Source organism: Borostomias antarcticus (assembly GCF_949987555.1).
Source record: "Borostomias antarcticus genome assembly, chromosome: 15".
Classification (NCBI taxonomy): domain Eukaryota; kingdom Metazoa; phylum Chordata; class Actinopteri; order Stomiiformes; family Stomiidae; genus Borostomias; species Borostomias antarcticus.
Window position 1 is genome coordinate 7,020,000 of NC_140248.1, and position 20,759 is coordinate 7,040,758.

General features: G+C 50.6%; 3 protein-coding genes across 3 annotated transcripts; 2 read left to right on the forward strand and 1 right to left on the reverse strand.

Annotated features, from left to right (window-relative positions):
• Positions 1 to 315: 315 nt before the first annotated feature.
• thsd1 (thrombospondin, type I, domain containing 1) lies at positions 316 to 6,809 on the forward strand (the record flags this gene model as incomplete). Its single annotated transcript, XM_084449861.1, has 8 exons — positions 316 to 370; positions 2,471 to 2,865; positions 2,992 to 3,646; positions 4,187 to 4,348; positions 4,897 to 5,323; positions 5,507 to 6,071; positions 6,243 to 6,405; positions 6,466 to 6,809. The coding sequence occupies 8 exons, from the start codon at positions 316 to 318 to the stop codon at positions 6,807 to 6,809; spliced, it is 2,766 nt and encodes a 921-aa protein (XP_084305987.1).
• Positions 6,810 to 8,297: 1,488 nt separating this feature from the next.
• Positions 8,298 to 12,364, reverse strand: fgl1b (fibrinogen like 1B; the record flags this gene model as incomplete). Its single annotated transcript, XM_084449862.1, has 8 exons — positions 8,298 to 8,484; positions 8,804 to 8,868; positions 9,099 to 9,224; positions 10,476 to 10,564; positions 11,006 to 11,103; positions 11,210 to 11,369; positions 11,772 to 12,036; positions 12,308 to 12,364. The coding sequence occupies 8 exons, from the start codon at positions 12,362 to 12,364 to the stop codon at positions 8,298 to 8,300; spliced, it is 1,047 nt and encodes a 348-aa protein (XP_084305988.1).
• A 2,683-nt stretch (positions 12,365 to 15,047) lies between these two features.
• Positions 15,048 to 18,581, forward strand: pafah1b2 (platelet-activating factor acetylhydrolase 1b, catalytic subunit 2; the record flags this gene model as incomplete). Its single annotated transcript, XM_084449599.1, has 6 exons — positions 15,048 to 15,401; positions 15,974 to 16,061; positions 16,456 to 16,545; positions 16,774 to 16,890; positions 18,067 to 18,189; positions 18,303 to 18,581. Exons 2-6 carry the CDS (start codon positions 15,981 to 15,983, stop codon positions 18,579 to 18,581), a joined length of 690 nt encoding a protein of 229 aa, XP_084305725.1. The 5' UTR covers positions 15,048 to 15,401; positions 15,974 to 15,980.
• Between the last annotated feature and the right edge of the window lie 2,178 nt (positions 18,582 to 20,759).

A 20,759-nucleotide genomic window follows, 5' to 3' on the forward strand; every position in this document is an offset into this window, starting at 1 on the left:
CCCGCCTCCCCATAGACTCACTTCCTGTTTAGTCTCTTGGTCCTGGGTAAGAGCACTAGGTACAGGCTAACAGCCATCAATACCTACCAGGGGAAAATTACTACACTCATATGCAATAAAGTGCTATAATGCCAGGGAACCAGACTGAACCCACACTAACCTGTAACCTGCTGAGTTTATGAATGCTGTATTTTCATTGTTCAGGTGTATGACCTGTATGCTGTCTGATTGGCCGGTCGGGGGTTCTCAGAGGGCCGGGATGGCGGAGGAGGAGGGTCATGTGGTTTAGGAGATTTCCGGGCGACAGGCGTCGGAATGCCACAGGGTTCCGTCTGGCTACTGCCGTTCCTGCTGGCGCTCCTGGGATATGGTGAGTGGAAGGAGCTGATAGGCAGACAGTGGGTCGATCAATGCATCATCATGGGCAGTCAACTCCAGGTGTGTGTGTGTGTGTGTGTGTGTGTGTGTGTGTGTGTGTGTGTGTGTGTGTGTGTGTGTGTGTGTGTGTGTGTGTGTGTGTGTGTGTGTGTGGTGTAAAGTACCATAGGGCTTGCAGGCCTTTGTTCAAATCCAGCGCAACATTACATTACATTACAGTCATTTAGCAGACGCTTTTATCCAAAGCGACTAACAATAATTGCATTTAACGTAGGAAAAGCCAATGTAATACTACTTGCCAGAACTCATCTTCTTTCTAAAACAAGTGACTAAGAGCATAATCTAGTGCTGAAGGCAAAGTCTTCGGAGTGACGGGGCAACCAGTTGCCCCAAGGTAGCAGAGCGTAGTAGTCGGGAGGGGGTATAGGGTTTGACCATGGCCTGGAGGTAGGAGGGGGCTGTTCCTTTCATTGCCCTGTAGAGTTTTAAACTGGATGTGAGGAGAGCCAGTGTAGGGAACGGAGGAGGGAAGTTGTGTGTGAGAACTTGGGGTGGTTGAACACCAGGCGAGCAGCAGCTTTCTGGACAAGTTACAGGGGTTTAATGGCTAACGCCGGGGCCCCAGCAAGGAGGGAGTTGCAGTAGTCCAGGCGGGAGATGACCAGGGCCTGGATGAGCACCTGCGCCGTTTCATAAGTGAGGAAAGGGTGAATCCTCCTGATGTTGTAGAGCATGAATCTGCAGGAGCGTGTGACGGATGTGACATGTGCGGAGAACGACAGTTGGTCATCCAGGGTCACACCCAGATTCCTCGCAGTCCGAGTCGGGGTCACCACTGTGTCTTCAATGGTGATGGCCAGGTCCTGGTGCGGCCAGTCCTTCCCCGGGAGGAACAGCAGCTCAGTCTTGTCCAGATTGAGCTTGAGGTGATGTGTTGTCGTCCACTCCAAGATGTCAGCCAAGCACCCAACTATGCGTGTCTCCACTTGTGTATCAGAAGGGGGAAATGACAGGACCAGTTGGGAGTCATCGGCATAGCAGTGATAGGAGAAGCCATGCGAGCGAATGACAGAGCCCAGAGATGTAGTGTAGAGGGAAAAAAGGAATGGTAACACACGCCAAACATCAGTCTCCCATCTCAACTTTGATTGGTTGAAGCCAGAGTGTATTTGCTTGGTTGGAACAAAGACACGCACGTAGACACACATGTACGCACACACACTCTCGCTTTCATTTCAATGCACTGTATTCTTTTGCGATGGAGAGCACCACCCTACTATTGAATTGTCTGAAGGTCAGTTTAGGCCTGTTCAAACCTACAGCGAGAGGGGTGGGGGGGAGCTCGCTAGGGAGAGGAAGAGGTAAGGGTCGGAGAGAGGGAGGCGCTCTTCCCCTCCCCACACCCTCTTTCCTGTAGTGGGCTGTTCTTGGTCAGGATGTGAGCTACACACAGCGGCATGCAACCCATCACAATGGCTCTGCAGCCCAGTCCAACACAGCTGAGACCCTCATTGTTTATCTTCCTTCCCTTCTTCCCTCCATGTCCATCTCCTCTCTTCTCCTCTCCCCTGTCCTCTCCCCTGTCTCTCCTCTCCTCAATCTGTCCTCTACTTCTCCTCTGCCTCTCCACTCAACTCCTCCTCTGTCTCTCTTCTTCTCTATCTCTCCTCTGCCTCTCCTCTGTCTGCTCTACCTCTCCTCACTTCTATTTCTCCTTTTCCTCTCTATATCTCAACTCTCCTCTACCTTTCCTCCCTACTTCTCCTCTCCTCTATCTCTCCTCTACCTCTCCTCCATCTCTCCTCTATCTCTCCTCTACCTCTCCTCTATTTCTCCTCTAACTCTCCTCTACCTCTCCTCTACCTCTCCTCTACCTCTCCTCTATCTCTCCTCTACCTCTCCTCTATCTCTCCTCTACCTCTCCTCTATCTCTCCTCTCTCTCTCCTCTCCTCTGCCTCTCCTCTATCTCTCCTCTCTCTCTCCTCTCCTCTACCTCTCCTCTATCTCTCCTCTACCTCTCCTCTATCTCTCCTCTACCTCTCCTCTATCTCTCCTCTGACTCTCTTCTCCTCTCTCTCTCCTCTCCTGTAGCGATGGCTGGGCTCAACCTCTGGCCCTCTCTCCACGTTGCCCTTAGCAACGCCAGCGTGTTTGTAGACTACAGCACCGACTGCAACGACACAGCCGATCGCAACCCCACCCTTTCTCTGGTCGACACGGAAACAAACACCACCGTCCTGACCAGGAGCCTTCCCTCCAACCAATCAGAGGGCAGGCTGGAGTTCAACTGCTCCTGCTTCCTGTATGCCGGAACATTCCGATTTCGCCTGGAGCAGACAAGTTACACCACAGCCTGTAATACTAATGGAAGTGACAGTGGCAGTTCACAGGTGGCCACCTTGTGGTGGAGCCCAGAACTGCAGGTGCAATGGCCCACCTTCCACATAGCTGTCGATAGGACCAGCAACCAATCAGGCTCCTTCCAGGTCAGTCACACAGTGGTAGTTGATTAAAAAAATAAGAAATAATAATAATTCACTCCTCCATTGTCTGCTAAGTCTAAGTCTTTCTGTTCTGACCAATGACGTCTCTTTCTTCTCTTTGTTCCCCAGGTGAGGGTCTCCACCAATGAGCACTTCCAGTCCTGCTCCAGTGGACTAGGCTCCGCCCTCTTCCTGGAAGTCAGCTACCTGGAGTTCAACCAGATCGGTCGGAACACCATCGACAAGGTCCGCGCCCACAAGCAGCACCCAATCAAAATCCTGCGTTCCCAGAGCCTGGAGCTGGCCTGCGCCTTCCCCTTCACAGAGAGGGACTTCGTCAGGGTGTCCCTGCGCTCCCCCCACGCCGCTCAGGACATCAAGAGCTCCGGTCCCCTGTACCTCTCACGCATCTTCTCCTACAAGCTGCTGGTGGACAACGCCCAGGCCTACCGGACGAGCTGCGAGGGCGCCGTATCCGTCCGACTGATCGCCCCTCCCTGCACCCACATCAACGGGAAGGTGCTCCTCTATCGGGACGGCTCGCCCGGGACGAGGGGCCAGGTGGCGTCGGCGGCGTCGAGCAAGAAGGGGCCGGAGGGACCGGGCGACCCCGCCTCTTCCCCCTCCCTGGCTTTCCACTGGCTGACGCAGGGGCAGAACGAGACGGAGTTCAACTGCTCCGTGTTCGACCCGGGGAGGAATAAGTACTGCTTCCGCTTCGTGTTGAACTTCAGCAGCTCGCCCAGCCCGGCACAGACCTGCCTGGTGGTCCACAGGAACGCAGGTCCGACCCCCGACACCCCCCCCCCAACACCCCCCCCCACACACACACCGACACCCCCCCCCCCCCACCCCGACACAGAGTCCCAACAGGCTATCCTGTCAGGAAGTACCACACTGATTTTACATTACAAGCTTCAGCACGGGCTTTGATGACTTAAAGAGACGAACGCAAAACACTAACATGGACCAGTCACATTCCCTCCGAATAGATTTTGTCAACCTTTCCCGATCTCGTTCTCTTGATTTTGCGGGTATCGGTATTTGGAGGGATGACAAACGGTCACAAGGCTGTGTGATTTGTAGCTCTCTTTTTAGAAATGAGATCTAGGTGGACTCACTGGCAGATGTTGCCCTGTTTGATCTTACCAAGTGTTATTAGATTCCATGGATTCCTGAGATTTCATTTAGTCTGATCTAGAAACGACCACCTGACCCACTGGCCGGCCAGTCTCCTCACGCTGATTAGTGGACTCATCCAGCCAATCTCTCCGGACTGTTTCTAAATATCTCTTTCTCTCTCCCTCTCTCTCTCTCTCTGCAGAGGCATGGGGTCCCTGGCAGCCCTGGAGCACGTGTAGCGTGAGCTGCGGAGAGGGTGTGAGGGAGCGAGCGCGCGTGTGTCTGCTGCCCTCTGGTGGCGACGGGATGCAGTGCACCGGCATGGTGAAGGAACAGTCCCTCTGCTCGCTGGAGGACTGCGCAGGTCTGTGCTCTCTGTCTGTCGTCGCAAACACCTCACAGAGAAACATCCATCCGTCGGTACATTGCACTCCTTCTCTCTTGGCCTTCATCCTCTGTTCTTTTGTTCTCCAGCCAGAGGTGAATAAACAGTTCCTCTCTTCTCTGGCAGACTAACTCTTTTTTTTTCTACTCATACCTCAATCTTTTTATATCCTCAATTTTTTTTTTTTAGGGGGACACATGTGTTCTGTGTTGTGTGTAATGAATGAACACATACAGAGTTGCCGTCCATACGAAATGAATTGATTCCCGTTCCATCCGATTCTAAACGCTCCAGATAGCCATACATCCTAAATCAACTGTACATGTGACCATCCCTTCCTCCCTCCCTCCCTATCTCCGTCCCTTCCTCCCTCCCTCCCTCCCTCCCTCCCTCCCTCCCTCCCTCCCTCCCTCCCTCCCTATCTCTGTCCCTCCCTCCCTCCCTCCCTCCCTCCCTCCCTCCCTCCCTCCCTCCCTCCCTCCCTCCCTCCCTCCCTCCCTCCCTCCCTCCCTCCCTCCCTTCCCCAGGACTGCCCCCTCCCTCCCCTTCCCTCCCCTCTGCCCCGTTGGGGGCGAGTCTCCTGGGAGGGAACATGGTGGTGGTGGCCGGTATCTCCCTGTGTCTGGCCGTCATCCTGGCCACCGTGCTGGTCACCGTGTGGAGGAAGCTCTGCCGGACCCCCCAGTGCAGCTCGGTACGCCGCGGCTCCTTGCACTCCCCCGGGGGGCGCAAGCTCTCCGACGAGGCCTCCATCTGCGGCCACAGCCTCCAGAGACCAAGCCTGTGTGACAGCCAGGGCCAGGGCCCACACGGGGGCCTGGGGCTGGGGCCTGCCCAGGTAGGGAGCCCTGTTCTGGGCTGCCAGACTCTACCACAGCCCCTGGTTCTACCTCTGGCCCAGGATCCTGAGAGGCTGTCTCCCTCGGGACAGAAAGTGATGCCGCCCATCTTTGGGTATGTAGACTGGTACAGAATGTAAATACAAATATTCAAGCAAATACACTCAAACTGATTAAGCGTATGTTTAGTTAAGTGGACCGAAGTAACATGATCTTTAAACAAGGGGGTCTGTGATTATTATATGAGGCATATTGGTCCATGATTCTTGTCCTAAAGAGACCCACCTCGCTTCCCTAGTTACCGCCTGGCCCAGCAGCAGCTGAAGGAAATGAAGAAGAAAGGGCTGAAGGAGGCGACCCAGATCTACCACGTCTCCCAGAGCCCCGTCCACGACACCCAGCTGGACACGCCCACCACTCCCTCCACCCCCAGCCCCGCAGGGTTCACCTCCTCCGGGCTCACCCCCAGCCCCGTCCCCCCCCCGGGCCTCCGGGACGAGGCCAACCTCAGCCGCTTCCGCATCAGTGCCCCCTTCCCCGAGGCCCGGGCCCCCCTGCTGAGCTCCAAGACCCTGCCGGACAGACTGAGCCCCAGGGCGGAGCTCGTCCTGGGGCCTCCCGCGGCAGGGTACGGGGGCGAGGGGGGCGAGAAACGACGCGACCGCACGGCTGACTGGGTGGAGATGGTGGAGAGGAGCGGGTTAGGGAGGCTGAGAGGGGGAGGGAGAGGAGGAGGAGGAGGAGGACCCTCCTATCAGAAGAACCCACATTTCCGCCGGACCTCCAGTTTCCATGACACCATGAAGTCCCCGCCCCCTCCTCCAGCCCCCTCCTGGCCCTTCAGAGAGAGGAGCATGACACAGGTTGGTCATTTATCTGACCGTTACTGGAACCAGTTATCTGTTCTCAACAAATCTCTAGACAGGATGTCTGCTCCGTGTTCTGCAGCAGTGGCACAAACAAGCACCTGAAGTCAGGAAAAAGTGGCTCATCAGCGTTATGAATAATAATCTTCATTATCTCGTCTCCTCCAGGTGGCCCCTAGGACCCTCCCCGAGGGCAGCTGCAGGACCAGAGGAGCCTGGGAGAACCAGGCCTACCCCTCCTACCGCCCCTACCCCATCCCAGAGCAGGAGTCCGACTGGGCTAGAAGCAAAGCCAGAGCCCCTGGGGGGGAGACCTCCGCTCCCGGGGCCAGTAAAGAGCTTAGCGGAGAGAGGGAGAGGCAGAGGAGTAACAGGGCTGGGGGGGGAGGAGGAGGAGGAGGAGGAGGGGCCTCAGGGATTGGTGGACCAGGCCCCCTGGGGGGCGGGAGTCACCTGGGCGTGGAGCGGGCAGAGCACAACTGGAGCCGCCGGGGGCCGTCGCCCATCCAGAGGAACCTCCTGGCTCGTAGACTGAGGGAGGCCCAGTCCTGCTCGCAGACCTCCGGCCACCGGGGGCGACAGCGCAGCTCCACCTTCAGCGCTTCCGCTTCGGAGCAGAGGAAGAGCCGCTGCCGCTCTCTGCCGCTGTCTGGGGACTACAGCAGCAGCGGCTCCCCCTATGGGCTGAGTGAGGCAGAGCAGAGGATGATGGACCTGGACCTGTCATCCACATAGTACCAGGAGGATGACTACTCACCTGGACACACCTGAGAGGGGAGGAGGGGAGAGGAGAGGAGAGGAGAGGAGAGGAGAGGAGAGGAGAGGAGAGGAGAGGAGAGGAGAGGAGAGGAGAGGAGAGGAGAGGAGAGGAGAGGGGAGGGGAGGAGAGGGGAGGGGAGGGGAGGGGAGGGGAGGGGAGGGGAGGGGAGGGGAGGGGAGGGGAGGGGAGGAGAGGAGAGGAGAGGAGAGGAGAGGAGAGGAGAGGAGAGGAGAGGAGAGGAGAGGAGAGGAGAGGAGAGATGGGCTAAAAGTTAACTGCTCAAAACTATCTGAAACACATTCTCCATATCGGTATAAATACGTGTTCAGGAAAAATGTTACACTGTGCAACATAAGTTCCGTTTTGTATGATTTTTATGCTGAACATTTTGTTACATCATTTACATATCAAGAGTACTAAGTACTAATTCTATGCCAGAAACATTCAAACATTCAATGACATTTCTACTGCACTGCTAGTAGATTGTAGCCTGGCTTCGCCCCATTCGCAAAAATGCGAAGGGTCTGGAAATCCTGCGTTTATTTTTATTTCCAAGGGGCGTTATCAACGGTCAGACCAAACTGCCTCTTGACACAATTGGAGTGTGCTTTAACAGCCAATCAGAGCAATGAAACGTGGGTCAGTCATCGTATCATCATATCATGTGGGTACAGTCGTTGTGTCAAACCCGCCCCATATTAGATAAACGGCTGTGATTGGCCCGACCAATATCGGGTCGGCTCGGACTCAGTTTGAATGGTTGGATGACCAGACTGACCAATGGAGTGATATTGAATGTGAGCTCACGTGATCAGGCTGGTGACGCCAGGCTATGCAGACTCTGGATCAGATGTTAGTGATAAAGTAGTGATGTGTCGCCATTTGTATTATGCTTCAAGGGAAGTCAATATCAATACATGTCTTACACTGTAACATTAGAGTGTGCCGATAGTACTGTGCCTTAGTGAAAGTCAATATTTTATTAGCTTTTATCAAATGTGTACTTGTATTGTTTAAGGACAACTTGAATGTGTACAGACTATTCCAAAGACAACTTTCAGGATTTCATCTCAAATGTCATCACTTTTTATGTCGTTTCAACAAAGCACTTGTGTGGTGTTCTGCTGTGGATGCAATTTGGGACTTAAAGAAATTCAGAAAAAAATATCAGGGAGTCATTTTGTGTTTGTATGCTCATTTATTAATGTATAAGTCAAAGGTGTCATATGTCTGAACTAACTTTCCTTTATGAGCTTAGTGTGTAAACAAATGTATGTTAAGATACTAAAATATATCCTTTTGATACAGAGAATGAAACAAACTGAATTATGCAATAAAAAGATTTTTTCCAAGCCTTTCTACTTCCTGTATTTATCACTACTGCCGCGGCGTGTGTGTCCAGTATGACAGTCCCTCATCCTGAGGCCTACGCATGGATGAAGCCTGGGATTTTCCTGGTGGCGTTATCCGTCTGGCCCTGCTCCGCTGCCCATGCCGAAGTCCATAAAGAGCCGGGGCCTCACCTTCATAGTGGTGTGCCTAAGGGAGTACCACAGGCCCTTCCAGGTCCCCCACACCACCCCGTTGTCGAACCTGGACTTGTACTCCCCTCCCCGGTAGAACTTCCCATTCAGGTTAGCAGCATGACACCTAATGAGGATGGGAGAGAGAGAGAGAGAGAGAGAGAGAGAGGAAACCACACATTTTACACAATGATAAGCATCCAGACATTCCAGCTGCTCCATGTACTATAAAGAGACCGTACATACTGTACAATGATGGCCTTGGTAAGTGGCGCTGAGAGGGAGATGTCGAGACCGACCAGCTGGCGTGAGACTCGTACGTACCATGCATGCATCACAATGCGTTTCTATGGATACACTGCTGATAAATCACCTAGGAGTATACCATAGGCCAGATGGGAGATGACAACCCTGCAGCACAGTGTATGTATGCATGTATATCCAACCTGTTATACCACCAGCCACCCTGGTTCTCCTGGGCACAGCTGCCCTGGAGGAAGCGGTCATTGTCCTGTCAATGATAATAACAGTAATCAGCATCCTCTTGATCATCATCGTCCTCATCCTATTCCACACCGTGATGGACTCAATTCACACATACACACACACACACACACACACACACACACACACACACACACACACACACACACACACACACACACACACACACAGTGTTGGCTGGGCCTGGCCATGCCCATCCTATGAGTTCTGGCTGTAGCAGCTGGCTGATTGTCTGACCTGGTCCCTGCTGCTGAAGGACATCCCGCTGAGGGAGGCTGACCACTGCTGCACCATGCCCCCCCCCCCGCTCAGGGCGTCCCCCGCCAGCCCGCTGTACAGACCGAAGAACAGACGGTACTTATCCTGGGGGAGACAGGGAGGGAGAATCTGAATCTGAAATATGAAGTTACTCAATACTGACTGAAGGCATTTTGTTCACACTTTAAGAAAGAAAGAAACAATTTAAGAAAATGTTTCAATATAATGTGATAAATAATTATAAAACTTTACTATAATCTATGGAATAATATAATGCTTGAAAATTCCAGGTTTTTTTGTTTTTGTTTTGTCTATGTTTTGCTAAATATTAGGCCTATACTGTTTTATATTATGATTTAATGTAAAAAAGGGTAGGCATTATAAGCTATGGCTTCAGCCTACACCTTTTCAGTCTTACTCCTATGTTTTGCTTTTTATGTTACAGTACATCCAGTGCCAATGTGTGTACATTTTCAAAGACTGAAATAAATTACTACTACTACTACTACTACTACTACTACTACTACTACTACTACTATCACTACTACTACTTCTACTACTGCTACTACTACTACTACTACTACTACTACTACTACTAGTACTACTACTACTACTACTTCTACTACTACTACTACTACTGCTACTACTACTACTACTACTACTACTACTTCTACTACCACTACTACTACTTCTACTACTACTACTACTACTTCTACTACTACTACTACTTCTACTACCACTACTACTACTACTACTACTACTCCTTCTACTACCACTACTACTACTTCTACTACCACTACTACTACTTCTACTACTACTACTACCACAACTACTACTACTACTACTACTGCTACTACTACTACTACTACTACTACTACTACTACTACTACTACTACTACTATCACTACTACTACTTCTACTACTACTGCTACTACTACTACTACTACTACTACTACTACTACTACTACTTCTACTACTACTACTACTACTGCTACTACTACTACTACTACTACTACTACTACTACTACTACTTCTACTACCACTACTACTACTTCTACTACTACTACTACTACTACTTCTACTACTACTACTACTTCTACTACCACTACTACTACTACTACTACTACTACTCCTTCTACTACCACTACTACTACTTCTACTACCACTACTACTACTTCTACTACTACTACTACTACTACTACTACTACTACTACTACTACTACTTCTACTACCACTACTACTACTTCTACTACTACTACTACTACTACTACTTCTAGACATATTTTGTTATGATGACTAGGATGATTATATCCCAGAGGGCGTCGACTGCCCTGATGACGAGCGCGTCCGTCGGACCTTCTCGCCAGAGACTCTGAAGTTGTCGTAGATGGCGTGCGTTCTCTCGCCACTCCAGTCCATCAGGTCTATCTTCATTAGGTTCTGTCCTGTTGGAGAGAGAAATGTGCTCAGAGATCAGCAATGACACACTGAAGAAGGTGAGACTGACCCTGCAGATGATATGAACCGACCAGACAGGTGAAGGGGGACAAAAAGCTCTCGTCCTCGGCATTATGGACTGAGGAGTGCCAGGACCAGGAGCTGTAGGGGCTCTTGTTATAGTGAGTGAGTGAGTGAGTGAGTGAGTGAGTGAGTGAGTGAGTGAGTGAGTGAGTGAGTGAGTGAGTGAGTGAGTGAGTAGAGTGAGTGAGTGAGTGAGTGAGTGAGTAGAGTGAGTGAGTGAGTGAGTGAGTGAGTGAGTGAGTGAGTAGAGTGAGTGAGTGAGTGAGTGAGTGAGTGAGTGAGTGAGTAGAGTGAGTGAGTGAGTGAGTGAGTGAGTGAGTGAGTGAGTGAGTGAGTGAGTGAGAGGCGTGCACCTTACAGCTTACCGTCCTGTAGCAGGGAGTGGATGTGTTCGTTCCCCAGCCAGAACTCATCGTTCCACAGCTTGAAGTCTCCGAACCCGTCTCTGTAGTCAACCCAGTCCCTGCATGACCAGGCCAGGAATAAACACTTATTAGAATTATTAGAATTTTTTTTTTTAAAGTTCCTGAAGGAATGTTTGTGATGTTTTTCTATCAGGTTTTATGCACCGATTGAAGTCGACTCTCCCGTGACGCCGGCGCTGGAGGACTGTCCAGCCAGCCCCATCCTTCATGTCGCAGTAGACCAGGAACGGCTCCAGAGACACTCTGGGTCGGATACGGTAGAAACCACTTGCAGGCCTCAGTCTGTCAAACAGCTCTGAGCAGTCTGGGGAGATCATGTGCCAAGGACTAGGATTATTACCTCTACAGTCTGCTTTGTGTAACTTCAATGGTAATTGGACACTTATATAGTGCTTTTTATCCAACGTCAATGGTAAATGGACTGCACTTATTATCCAAAGCGCTTTACAATGGCCTCTCATTCACACATACATTCACACACCAATGGCGGCAGCTGCCTGCTCATTGGGAGCAATTTGGGGTTCAATGTCTTGCCCAAGGACACAACCAGCGCTACCACTGAGCCACAGCCACTCACACATTAATGTAATGCGAACTTCAATCAATACTACATTGATAATAGCAGGATACTGTACTTATTTCAACAACTCGCTTATGTAAAATAGGTAGCAGATGTCTATAGATGTAGTATTCCTCTCTTTCTTACCTTTATCATAGACAATGAGGTTGCCTGCCGGGGGTAGTGGGGGTTGTAGTCCTGTTTTGTAGTCATCTGTTCCATTGGTGTTTTTGTCTGAGTTTTGGACAGGGTCTGAGGCATTTTTAGGGTCATACTGGGGCACGCTGGGTCGAGGATGGCTGAAGTGCTTGTGTCTCTGCATGTGCTCGATCTGCCAGGCACCTATCAGCAGCTTGTTCTCCAGGACCCGAACACTGTGCCTCAACTCCGCCACTTCGCTACCACAGGGGTCCTGTGCTCGCAGAGAAAACAACTTCACATTTGGACTTGGCAGAAAGGAAGGAAGGAAGGAAGGAAGGAAGGAAGGAAGGAAGGAAGGAAGGAAGGAAGGAAGGAAGGAAGGAAGGAAGGAAGGAAGGAAGGAAGGAAGGAAGGAAGGAAGGAAGGAAGGAAGGAAGGAAGGAAGGAAGGATGATTATAATAGGATTAGATGCAGAAAAAAAGTTGGTGCAGATAATTCTATGAAACGATATTGAATGGTGTGCGCTGTCTTCGATACATACAGAGAAATATGGTGAGGCCAGGGTCTGGCCCAGCAGCACCAGGATCAGCACTGACATGGCCGACGAGTCTGTCAGGACATACCAAATAAAATGGTCAATATGTCATATAACTGCAATAATACAATACATACAAGACCTATTTCCATAAAAAACATATTTCAAAGCAGATTATTGAAATCTTTCCTACCGTATTTGCCTCACTGCCCTCGCTGAGTCCAGGTGCAGTCTGTTCTCTACTTTGATGTCTCTTCATCATTATTTATAGCCTCGGTTCCGCATGGTCCATGTTAAAACAAGGATAGTCTGAGAAACTATAGCCTTGGAACTGATCTGTGGTCAGCTGTGGCTGGCTTCCTCCTCCTTCCAACGCGGAGATGAAAGTGACAGCATTTAAAAGGCCCCTGATCCTAGATCAGCACACAGGGCCTCTTTCACACCTCTGCTTGGAAAGATATTTACGCAATTCCTCACATACCAGGTTCAGTTCTGTGCAAATTCTCTTTTAATATGACATCCATTTGAGTGATCATACAGTGTAGCCTAGTTCTAATCCAAATAGATTGAGTTACTACCTTTTAGGAAAATTTAGGAATTTCCATTGATTCCAGATGTTTTTCCAGTTGCTGGGAAGAGCATAGGACAAACAGAAGTCTTTATCACACTTTGTTTGGCTGAACCAAACAAATCCATCAGATGTACAAGGATTCTCTGTAACTTTTGTTTCTCCCTTAAACAATACATTTAATTCTGTTAAATAACTTCCTACAGACACCCCAAACAATTATCAATGGTGGCCAAAGATGATAAGGGGAGGAGAGGGTGTGGTCAGGGAGGAGGAGGCGGAGGAGGAGAGGGTGTGGTCAGGGAGGATGAGGAGGAGGAGGAGGAGAGGGTGTGGTCAGGGAGGATGAGGAGGAGAGGGTGTGGTCAGGGAGGATGATGAGGAGGAGAGGGTGTGGTCAGGGGGGATGAGGAGGAGGAGGAGAGGGTGTGGTCAGGGAGGAGGAGGCGGAGGAGGAGAGGGTGTGGTCAGGGGGAGGGTGTGGCTAAGAAGGAGGAGAGGGTGTGGTCAGGGAGGAGGAGGCGGAGGAGGAGAGGGTGTGGTCAGGGAGGATGATGAGGAGGAGGAGAGGGTGTGGTCAGGGAGGATGATGAGGAGGAGGAGAGGGTGTGGTCAGGGAGGATGAGGAGGAGGAGAGGGTGTGGTCAGGGAGGATGATGAGGAGGAGGAGAGGGTGTGGTCAGGGAGGATGAGGAGGAGGAGAGGGTGTGGTCAGGGGGGATGAGGAGGAGGAGGAGAGGGTGTGGTCAGGGAGGATGATGAGGAGGAGGAGAGGGTGTGGTCAGGGGGAGGGTGTGGCTAAGAAGGAGGAGAGGGTGTGGTCAGGGAGGAGGAGGAGGAGGAGGAGGAGAGGATGTGGTCAGGGAGGATGATGAGGAGGAGGAGAGGGTGTGGTCAGGGAGGATGATGAGGAGGAGAGGGTGTGGTCAGGGAGGATGAGGAGGAGGAGAGGGTGTGGTCAGGGGGAGGGTGTGGCTAAGAAGGAGGAGAGGGTGTGGTCAGGGGGGATGAGGAGGAGGAGAGGGTGTGGTCAGGGAGGATGAGGAGGAGGAGAGGGTGTGGTCAGGGGGGATGAGGAGGAGGAGAGGGTGTGGTCAGGGGGGATGATGAGGAGGAGAGGGTGTGGTCAGGGGGGATGAGGAGGAGGAGAGGGTGTGGTCAGGGAGGATGAGGAGGAGGAGAGGGTGTGGTCAGGGGGAGGGTGTGGCTAAGAAGGAGGAGAGGGTGTGGTCAGGGGGGATGAAGAGGAGGAGGAGAGGATGTGGTCAGGGAGGATGATGAGGAGGAGAGGGTGTGGTCAGGGAGGATGAGGAGGAGGAGGAGAGGGTGTGGTCAGGGAGGATGATGAGGAGGAGAGGGTGTGGTCAGGGGGAGGGTGTGGCCAAGAAGGAGGAGAGGGTGTGGTCAGGGAGGATAACGGGAGAGACAAGGGGAATGAGTTTGCTATTTATCGCTTTGCACAGCTGTTAAATTGCCCATTAATGTTGGCTGGCCTGGACATCTTTCAGCAAATGTGTGGTGCTCTTGGCTGAGATGATAGCATCGGTTATAACTGAAGCGGGCATCCTAGTTGGTCATTCCTTTACTTAAACACAATAGCAGACCAACAGAGTAACATTTCAACCACAGGGTTTCACAAAGGAATTCAAGGCAATGTTGGATGAGCCAACGGGCAACAAAATAGGCGACTGCTATATGTATACATTTGTAATTTGTAGTAAAAGTGAAAAGAAATGTGAAAGGACAATATCTATTATTTATGTAATATATGTGAATAAAATATTCTGCCAAAGAAAAAGGAGGAATGAAGCAACTAAACAACTTATAATTAACCTCTCCAGTGTCACTTGGAGGACGAATTTCTTTTAGCAGTAAACTCAGATTAAATAGCCTACAGTAGGCTAAAAAGTACGCCACTGTCATATGTGACAAAAAAATCGGATCTGTCATGGAATATGAGGCAGCAAGAATAACCGCCCTCATTTCTTATATTAACATAGGACTACTATTCCTCAGTTGCAACCCAATAAAACCCAGCAGGCTAACGTTAATCCCAGGGACCTGGATATGTGATGTGGAGACGGAACCACTCATCCCCATGCATGGCGGAAGTGGGCCTGGGAGCAGGACGAGGGAGGGAGTGCGACCAGCAGAAAAGGAAAGCAAAGCAGAGGAGAACCTCGGGAGCTGGACGGCGGGAGACTGGACTGACCGATACATTCCACAATTACAACTGGACATATTCGTTTTGCACAAAGTACTGGGAGAATAAATACGTTATTGTTTAGATCATTTATTGTCTCTACGCGAGGAGTTAGTGTAGTTTCCCAGGGCTTATAGCGGGCTATCGTAGCTGGCTGGCTAGTATCCGAGCGCGAAAGCAACATCTGCACAGACGCACTAAGCTGCTGTAGCATCCTAGGAAGCATCCTTGGAAGGAAGCACGGAGGCATCGGCTTGCAGGCAGCTCCTGTGCTCGAGGGGATATCCACATTGCTTGCACATAGGATTGACATCGCAAGAAGCCACCAGGTACGTGGGGTGCACCTTATCGGTAGACTCACGGACTAGCTAGGTTGCTAGCCCAGCTAGTTAGCTCCCCCACGTCCAGCGGGTGTGCCCTGGATGTAAAGGGATAGCTAGCTGACATTAGCGGCATTGCGGTCCGTGGACTGATGAGGGGGTTTGGATCTTGTGCCATAGGCCTGGATCATGATCGCACGTCGTTGGCAAGCTATTTACCAATTCAGATACTGATTTCAAGTTTACATTGATTCAACTTCGACTCGGAAGTCCCAATGCAAAGGTTGGATCCTAAACGAAGCAGGGTACTTCTTAAGCTTTATTTATTTGTATACTTCCTACAGTATTTTCTGTCATTCGGTTCTAATGGTAGCTAGCAGCTACTTATTAGCCCAATTTCTGACTTTGCCGTGGTGGGAAACACCCAAGCATCTCTGGCTTTCTCGTTACTTCCCAGAGGACTGGATGTAGCCACAGCCTCCCGTTCCCTGCACCACCACCCGCTGTGAGGGCACAGGAAGTTATCACAGGCCTTCACAACCTGTGTTTTTGTGTGAACATCTGTGACCTGTGTCTTGCAGCATCAGGATGAGTGGCGATGAGATGAACCCTGCAGTCGTGGCCCAGCCAGTGGAGGACATACAAGGAGACGGGCGATGGATGTCCCAGGTTTGCAGTGAGCGAGCTGACACATCAGATCATACTGCGACTGTGGCTCAGGAGATAGAGCGGGTCGTCCAATGATTGTAGGGTGGGCGGTTCGAATCCCGGCTCTTCCTGTCCACATGTCGAAGTGTCGTTGGGCGAGACACAGAACCCCAAATTACGCCCAATGAACTTGCATGGCAGCTGCCGCCATTGTTGTGTGGATGTGTGTGTGTGTGTGTGTGAATGAGAGGCCGTTGTAAAGTACTTTGGATAAAAGCGCGATACAGGCGCAGTCCATTGACCATTTAGCTGGTACTCAATCTCTAGCTTGTACTCGTCACACACAACGGCGGTGTATTAACGGTGCTTGGCCCAAGCGTGTCGTGTCCTTGAGTGCGCCATTGTGTTTCTGCAGCACGCGCGGTTTGCACTGGAGTGCAAAGACGCTGAGCCGGAGGTGCTGTTCGTGGGAGACTCCATGGTGCAGCTTATGCAGCAGTATGAGGTGAGAGAGTAGAGCCACCCTTTCACTGTGAGTGTGAGTGAGTGTGTGTGTGTGTGTGTGACTCCGGCGAAATGTCAGTGGCTGAATTGTGTCGGTCATCACCCCGTGTGTAGCCCAGGTGTTGACGTCAGCGGCATGAGTAATAATACATACAAGCTGTGTATTACTCCTATGCTATATTATATTCCTATCCAAAGCCATATTGTTTAAAAAACTCTGCGTCCGCAGATCTGGCGAGAGCTTTTCTCTCCTCTGCACGCGCTGAACTTCGGCATCGGAGGAGACACCACCTGTAACGTGCTGTGGAGGCTTCAGAACGGGGAGATGGAGAACATCAAGCCCAAGGTGGGACTCAGACGCACCCCCGGCCCTCAGACACATACCAGCACGTTCATCACTGTTGGGTGATTTGATGAATCAAGTTAGGAGGAGGAGGGGAGGGGAGGAGTAGGAGTAGTAAAAGAAGGATCAATCAATCAATCAATCAAAGCTTTATTTGTATAGCGCATTTCATACCCAGAGGCAACACAATGCGCTTTACAGAGAACAAGGGAGGTGGGCATACGACCCACCTCTACATATTCAAGAGGGAAGCAAAAAAACAGTAATCACCCGGGGGCCAGATAAGTGAGCTGTAAGTGACCCTGACCCCTCTCAACAAGGCGATCGAGCAAGCTCCTGGAGTATGTTTGTCTACCGGCTAAGAACATTTATAAAGCAATACATTACATTAAATTACATTTCAGAGTAAGAGAGGCTAAAAAAACATCATAGGAGAGACATGGTGAATACTGGTGTGTGTTTGCTATGGCCCAGGCCTAAAGCCGGAAGTGGGCTGGTGTATGTCTGTGTGTACGTATGTGTGTTAACTAAATGCTACGACATCCACAGCAGACACAGGGGTATCTATCGGACTCCGGGAGGTCTGCTGGTGACAGTGGGGCATCCAATGGACCTGATTAGAAGATAGGAGGGAGAGAGAGGCACTAGGGAGAGGGAAGGCAGAACAGGGTTAGTAGCACACAGAGCCATAAAAGCAACACAGATATTAAAACAGGCAACCTGGAGCAAGCTCCTGGAATATATTTGTCTAATGGAATATATTTGTCTAATGGCTAAGAACATTTATAGAGCAATAAATTACATTAAATTAAAATTTCAGAGCAAGAAAGGCTAAGAGCATCAGGTCCAGGCCTAAGACTGATGTGGACTGATGTGTGTAAAAGAAGGATATCAAGAGCTATATACATCCATATGTACAGAATAGAATAATATGTATATGTACCACCATACATTCAGTCGGTGTGTATATATATATATAAAGTATAAGTCTAGGAGTACACAATGTATATGTACAAGATATATATGTACCTGCATACAATCAGTCTGTATAAATATATAATTATATATATATATATATATATATAACTAACCCTTTACATATATACATGCATGCATCCAGGCTGTCTGGGTATATCTAGTAATGCAAGTGTGGATGTAACCCAAAGCTGTTGTCTCCAGGCAGTGGTGGTGTGGGTAGGCACCAACAATCACGAGCACACGGCGGAGCAAGTTGCAGGGGGAATCCTCGCCGTCGCACAGCTGCTTACCTCCCGCCTCGCCAAGACGAAGGTAGTCGTGCTGGTAAGTGTGGGTTTGCCTGCGTCGCCATGTTCGATCGGCGTCATCAGGGAAGCGACGATCGTCCTAGCTGAAGCCACGCCTCACGATGCGTCCGATTTCCCCCCCCCTTCCAGGGTCTGTTGCCGCGTGGCGAGCGCCCCAACCCGCTGCGGGAGAAGAACGCGGCGGTCAACGCGCTGCTGCGCTCGTGGTTGCCGCGCCTGGGCCGGGCGCAGTTCCTGGACGTGGGGGCGGCGTTTGTGCACTCGGACGGCTCCATCTCCCCCCGGGACATGTTTGACTTCCTGCACCTGACGGCGGCGGGCTACCGCGCCGTGGCCAAGCCCCTCACCGACCTGCTGCAGCAGATCCTGGAGGAGACGCCCGAGGAGAGGAGGGCCGCGCTGGTCTGAGAGGCCGGGCGTGGGGGGGGGGGTAGGGGGCCTGGCGGCGCACAGCCAGAGGCATGCCTCTCACACTCTGCCAGGAGGGGGCGGGGCGGGGGTGAGGCGAGGCGTGTCACTGGCTGACGGATATGTCACTCACATGAGGGGGCGGAGCCACGCAGAGAGAGAATGGGCACCCTGGTGTGAGTGGATGACTGCAGGAGGAGTGTGCGGGGTCACTTGCATGTTGTGCTGAGGAGGAGTGGACAGTGTGGAGGGGTTACCGAGAGAGAGAGAGAGAGAGAGAGATGACGCTATATACTACAACAGACTCGCTGTACACACTGTGGCTGCATTGGTAGCACTAGGACCTGGGGTAAGAGAGCTCCGGTAGGCTTTTATTATGGGGAATGGATGAAGCCAGTGAGAGGTTTCTGTAAAGCACACTCTTAAAACATGCTATAGTGGGAGACGGACAGCAGTAGCGCACATGCGTAGTGTTCTCATATGGGACACACAGACCCTGATGTATATTTCAATGTGATAAATGAGGGAGGAGAGATGAGTATCTCAGCTGTTAAAGTGAAGAGTAACTCTCCACATGCAGCTCAGTGTAGCACACCTAACAAGCTCTCCCAGGACCGTGACCGAAGTCACTTTGAGATTGTGTTTTAGGCCTCCCACTAGTCTTAAAAGCCCTTGAAAAATTCCAGACGCCATTCGAGGATCAGCTGTGAAATCTGCAAACTCTCTATTCCAGCTCACTCCGTCTTGACGGCCACACACTTGACAGTAGTGAACAGACTGGTTAACCTCCCATTTCCAAAAAAACGTACACACAACATCAAACACTGGCTCTCTCTCTTTCTCCCTTACACATAGTAACTCAGATCCCTCTAACTCCCTCTCTCTCTCTCTCTCTCTCACACACACACACACCCCGAAGCACCCGGTTGCTTTGTTTCTAGCCCGCTATTCATTTCAGTCCCTATTTTATGTCTGGTGTATTTTATTCCCACCCTGCCATATTCACTAGCAGTTGCCCCCTTAACACATGGCATTATTGCTGGACGCTTATACGGTAGCACCTCGCTAAAGCAACAGGATTACATTGACTACTTCACACTAATAAAGTCTACAAAATGAATAAAGTAAAAGCCAACCACAGGTCGCATAGAGAATGTCGTGTGTTTGTGGCCTTTCAGCCTATTTCTTCCTGATGCAGTTCAACTGAAAATGGCGCCTGTGGTCCTCTTGCTGAGCATCAAATGCTCTGTTGTTACTGCTGTCTTAATCTGTACCCGTATTCTCCTAGCGCCCTATCCATATACTGTACATCTCTGTTACAATGTGTGAGTCAGTGAGCCTTCATTGTTGTCAGAGGGGAGAAGTGTGTGTGTTTCTGTCACTTGTTATGAGTATGTGAATTGGCTGTATGAGTGTTCAAAAGTGGCTCATTTGTATATAATACATATATATGTGAAGCTTGGGTAGATGGCCTTGTTGCGAATGTGGCAGTGTTTGTAAGAAAGTTTAAGTTTAGTGAGCGTCTGTATTTAGTGCCAGATGTGCACTATTTTGGCTTATTGTCACATGCTGAACAAGATAAAGCATTCCAATAAAGGACCATGGATGTAAATATGTTGTGGGAGGTGCATCCTTTCAACTGAAGGCAGGATCATGTGTGTAACTGTTTCTGTGATCATGCATGCGAGGCACTTGCCTCTAGAGGGAGTCCTAACACCATGAAAATCCACTGCAGGATGGACAAAGATCCACTTCGATTTGAGTATCGGTCACATTGACTAAGTTCGGTTTTTACGGTTGAGTAAACAATGGAAGTGGTGGTTCAACAGAATTTGACCGTGAATATAGGTTGGATTATCTTGGCTACATAGATGTGCCCCCAGTGTCTCCACCCATGACTATCAAACTACCTCCAGGAGTTAGGTTACATGCCGGCAGCTCTCCTCTGTCCTGGATATTGTAAACCGTTCCCACTCAGAAGTGTCTGCAACAGAAGAAAAGGGACACTAAACTTTCCAACACTCACTTTCTAGTCTACACACTCGAGCAGTGTGTGAGATTTATAGGGTTAGATCAAGCCCCCAGGATCAGCTTGGCGCATTGAAGCCACCATGGGCTTTCAGGCCAAGCTCGGTATTGCAAGTCACGTGACGGCATGCGGCCCAAGACCCTTATTTC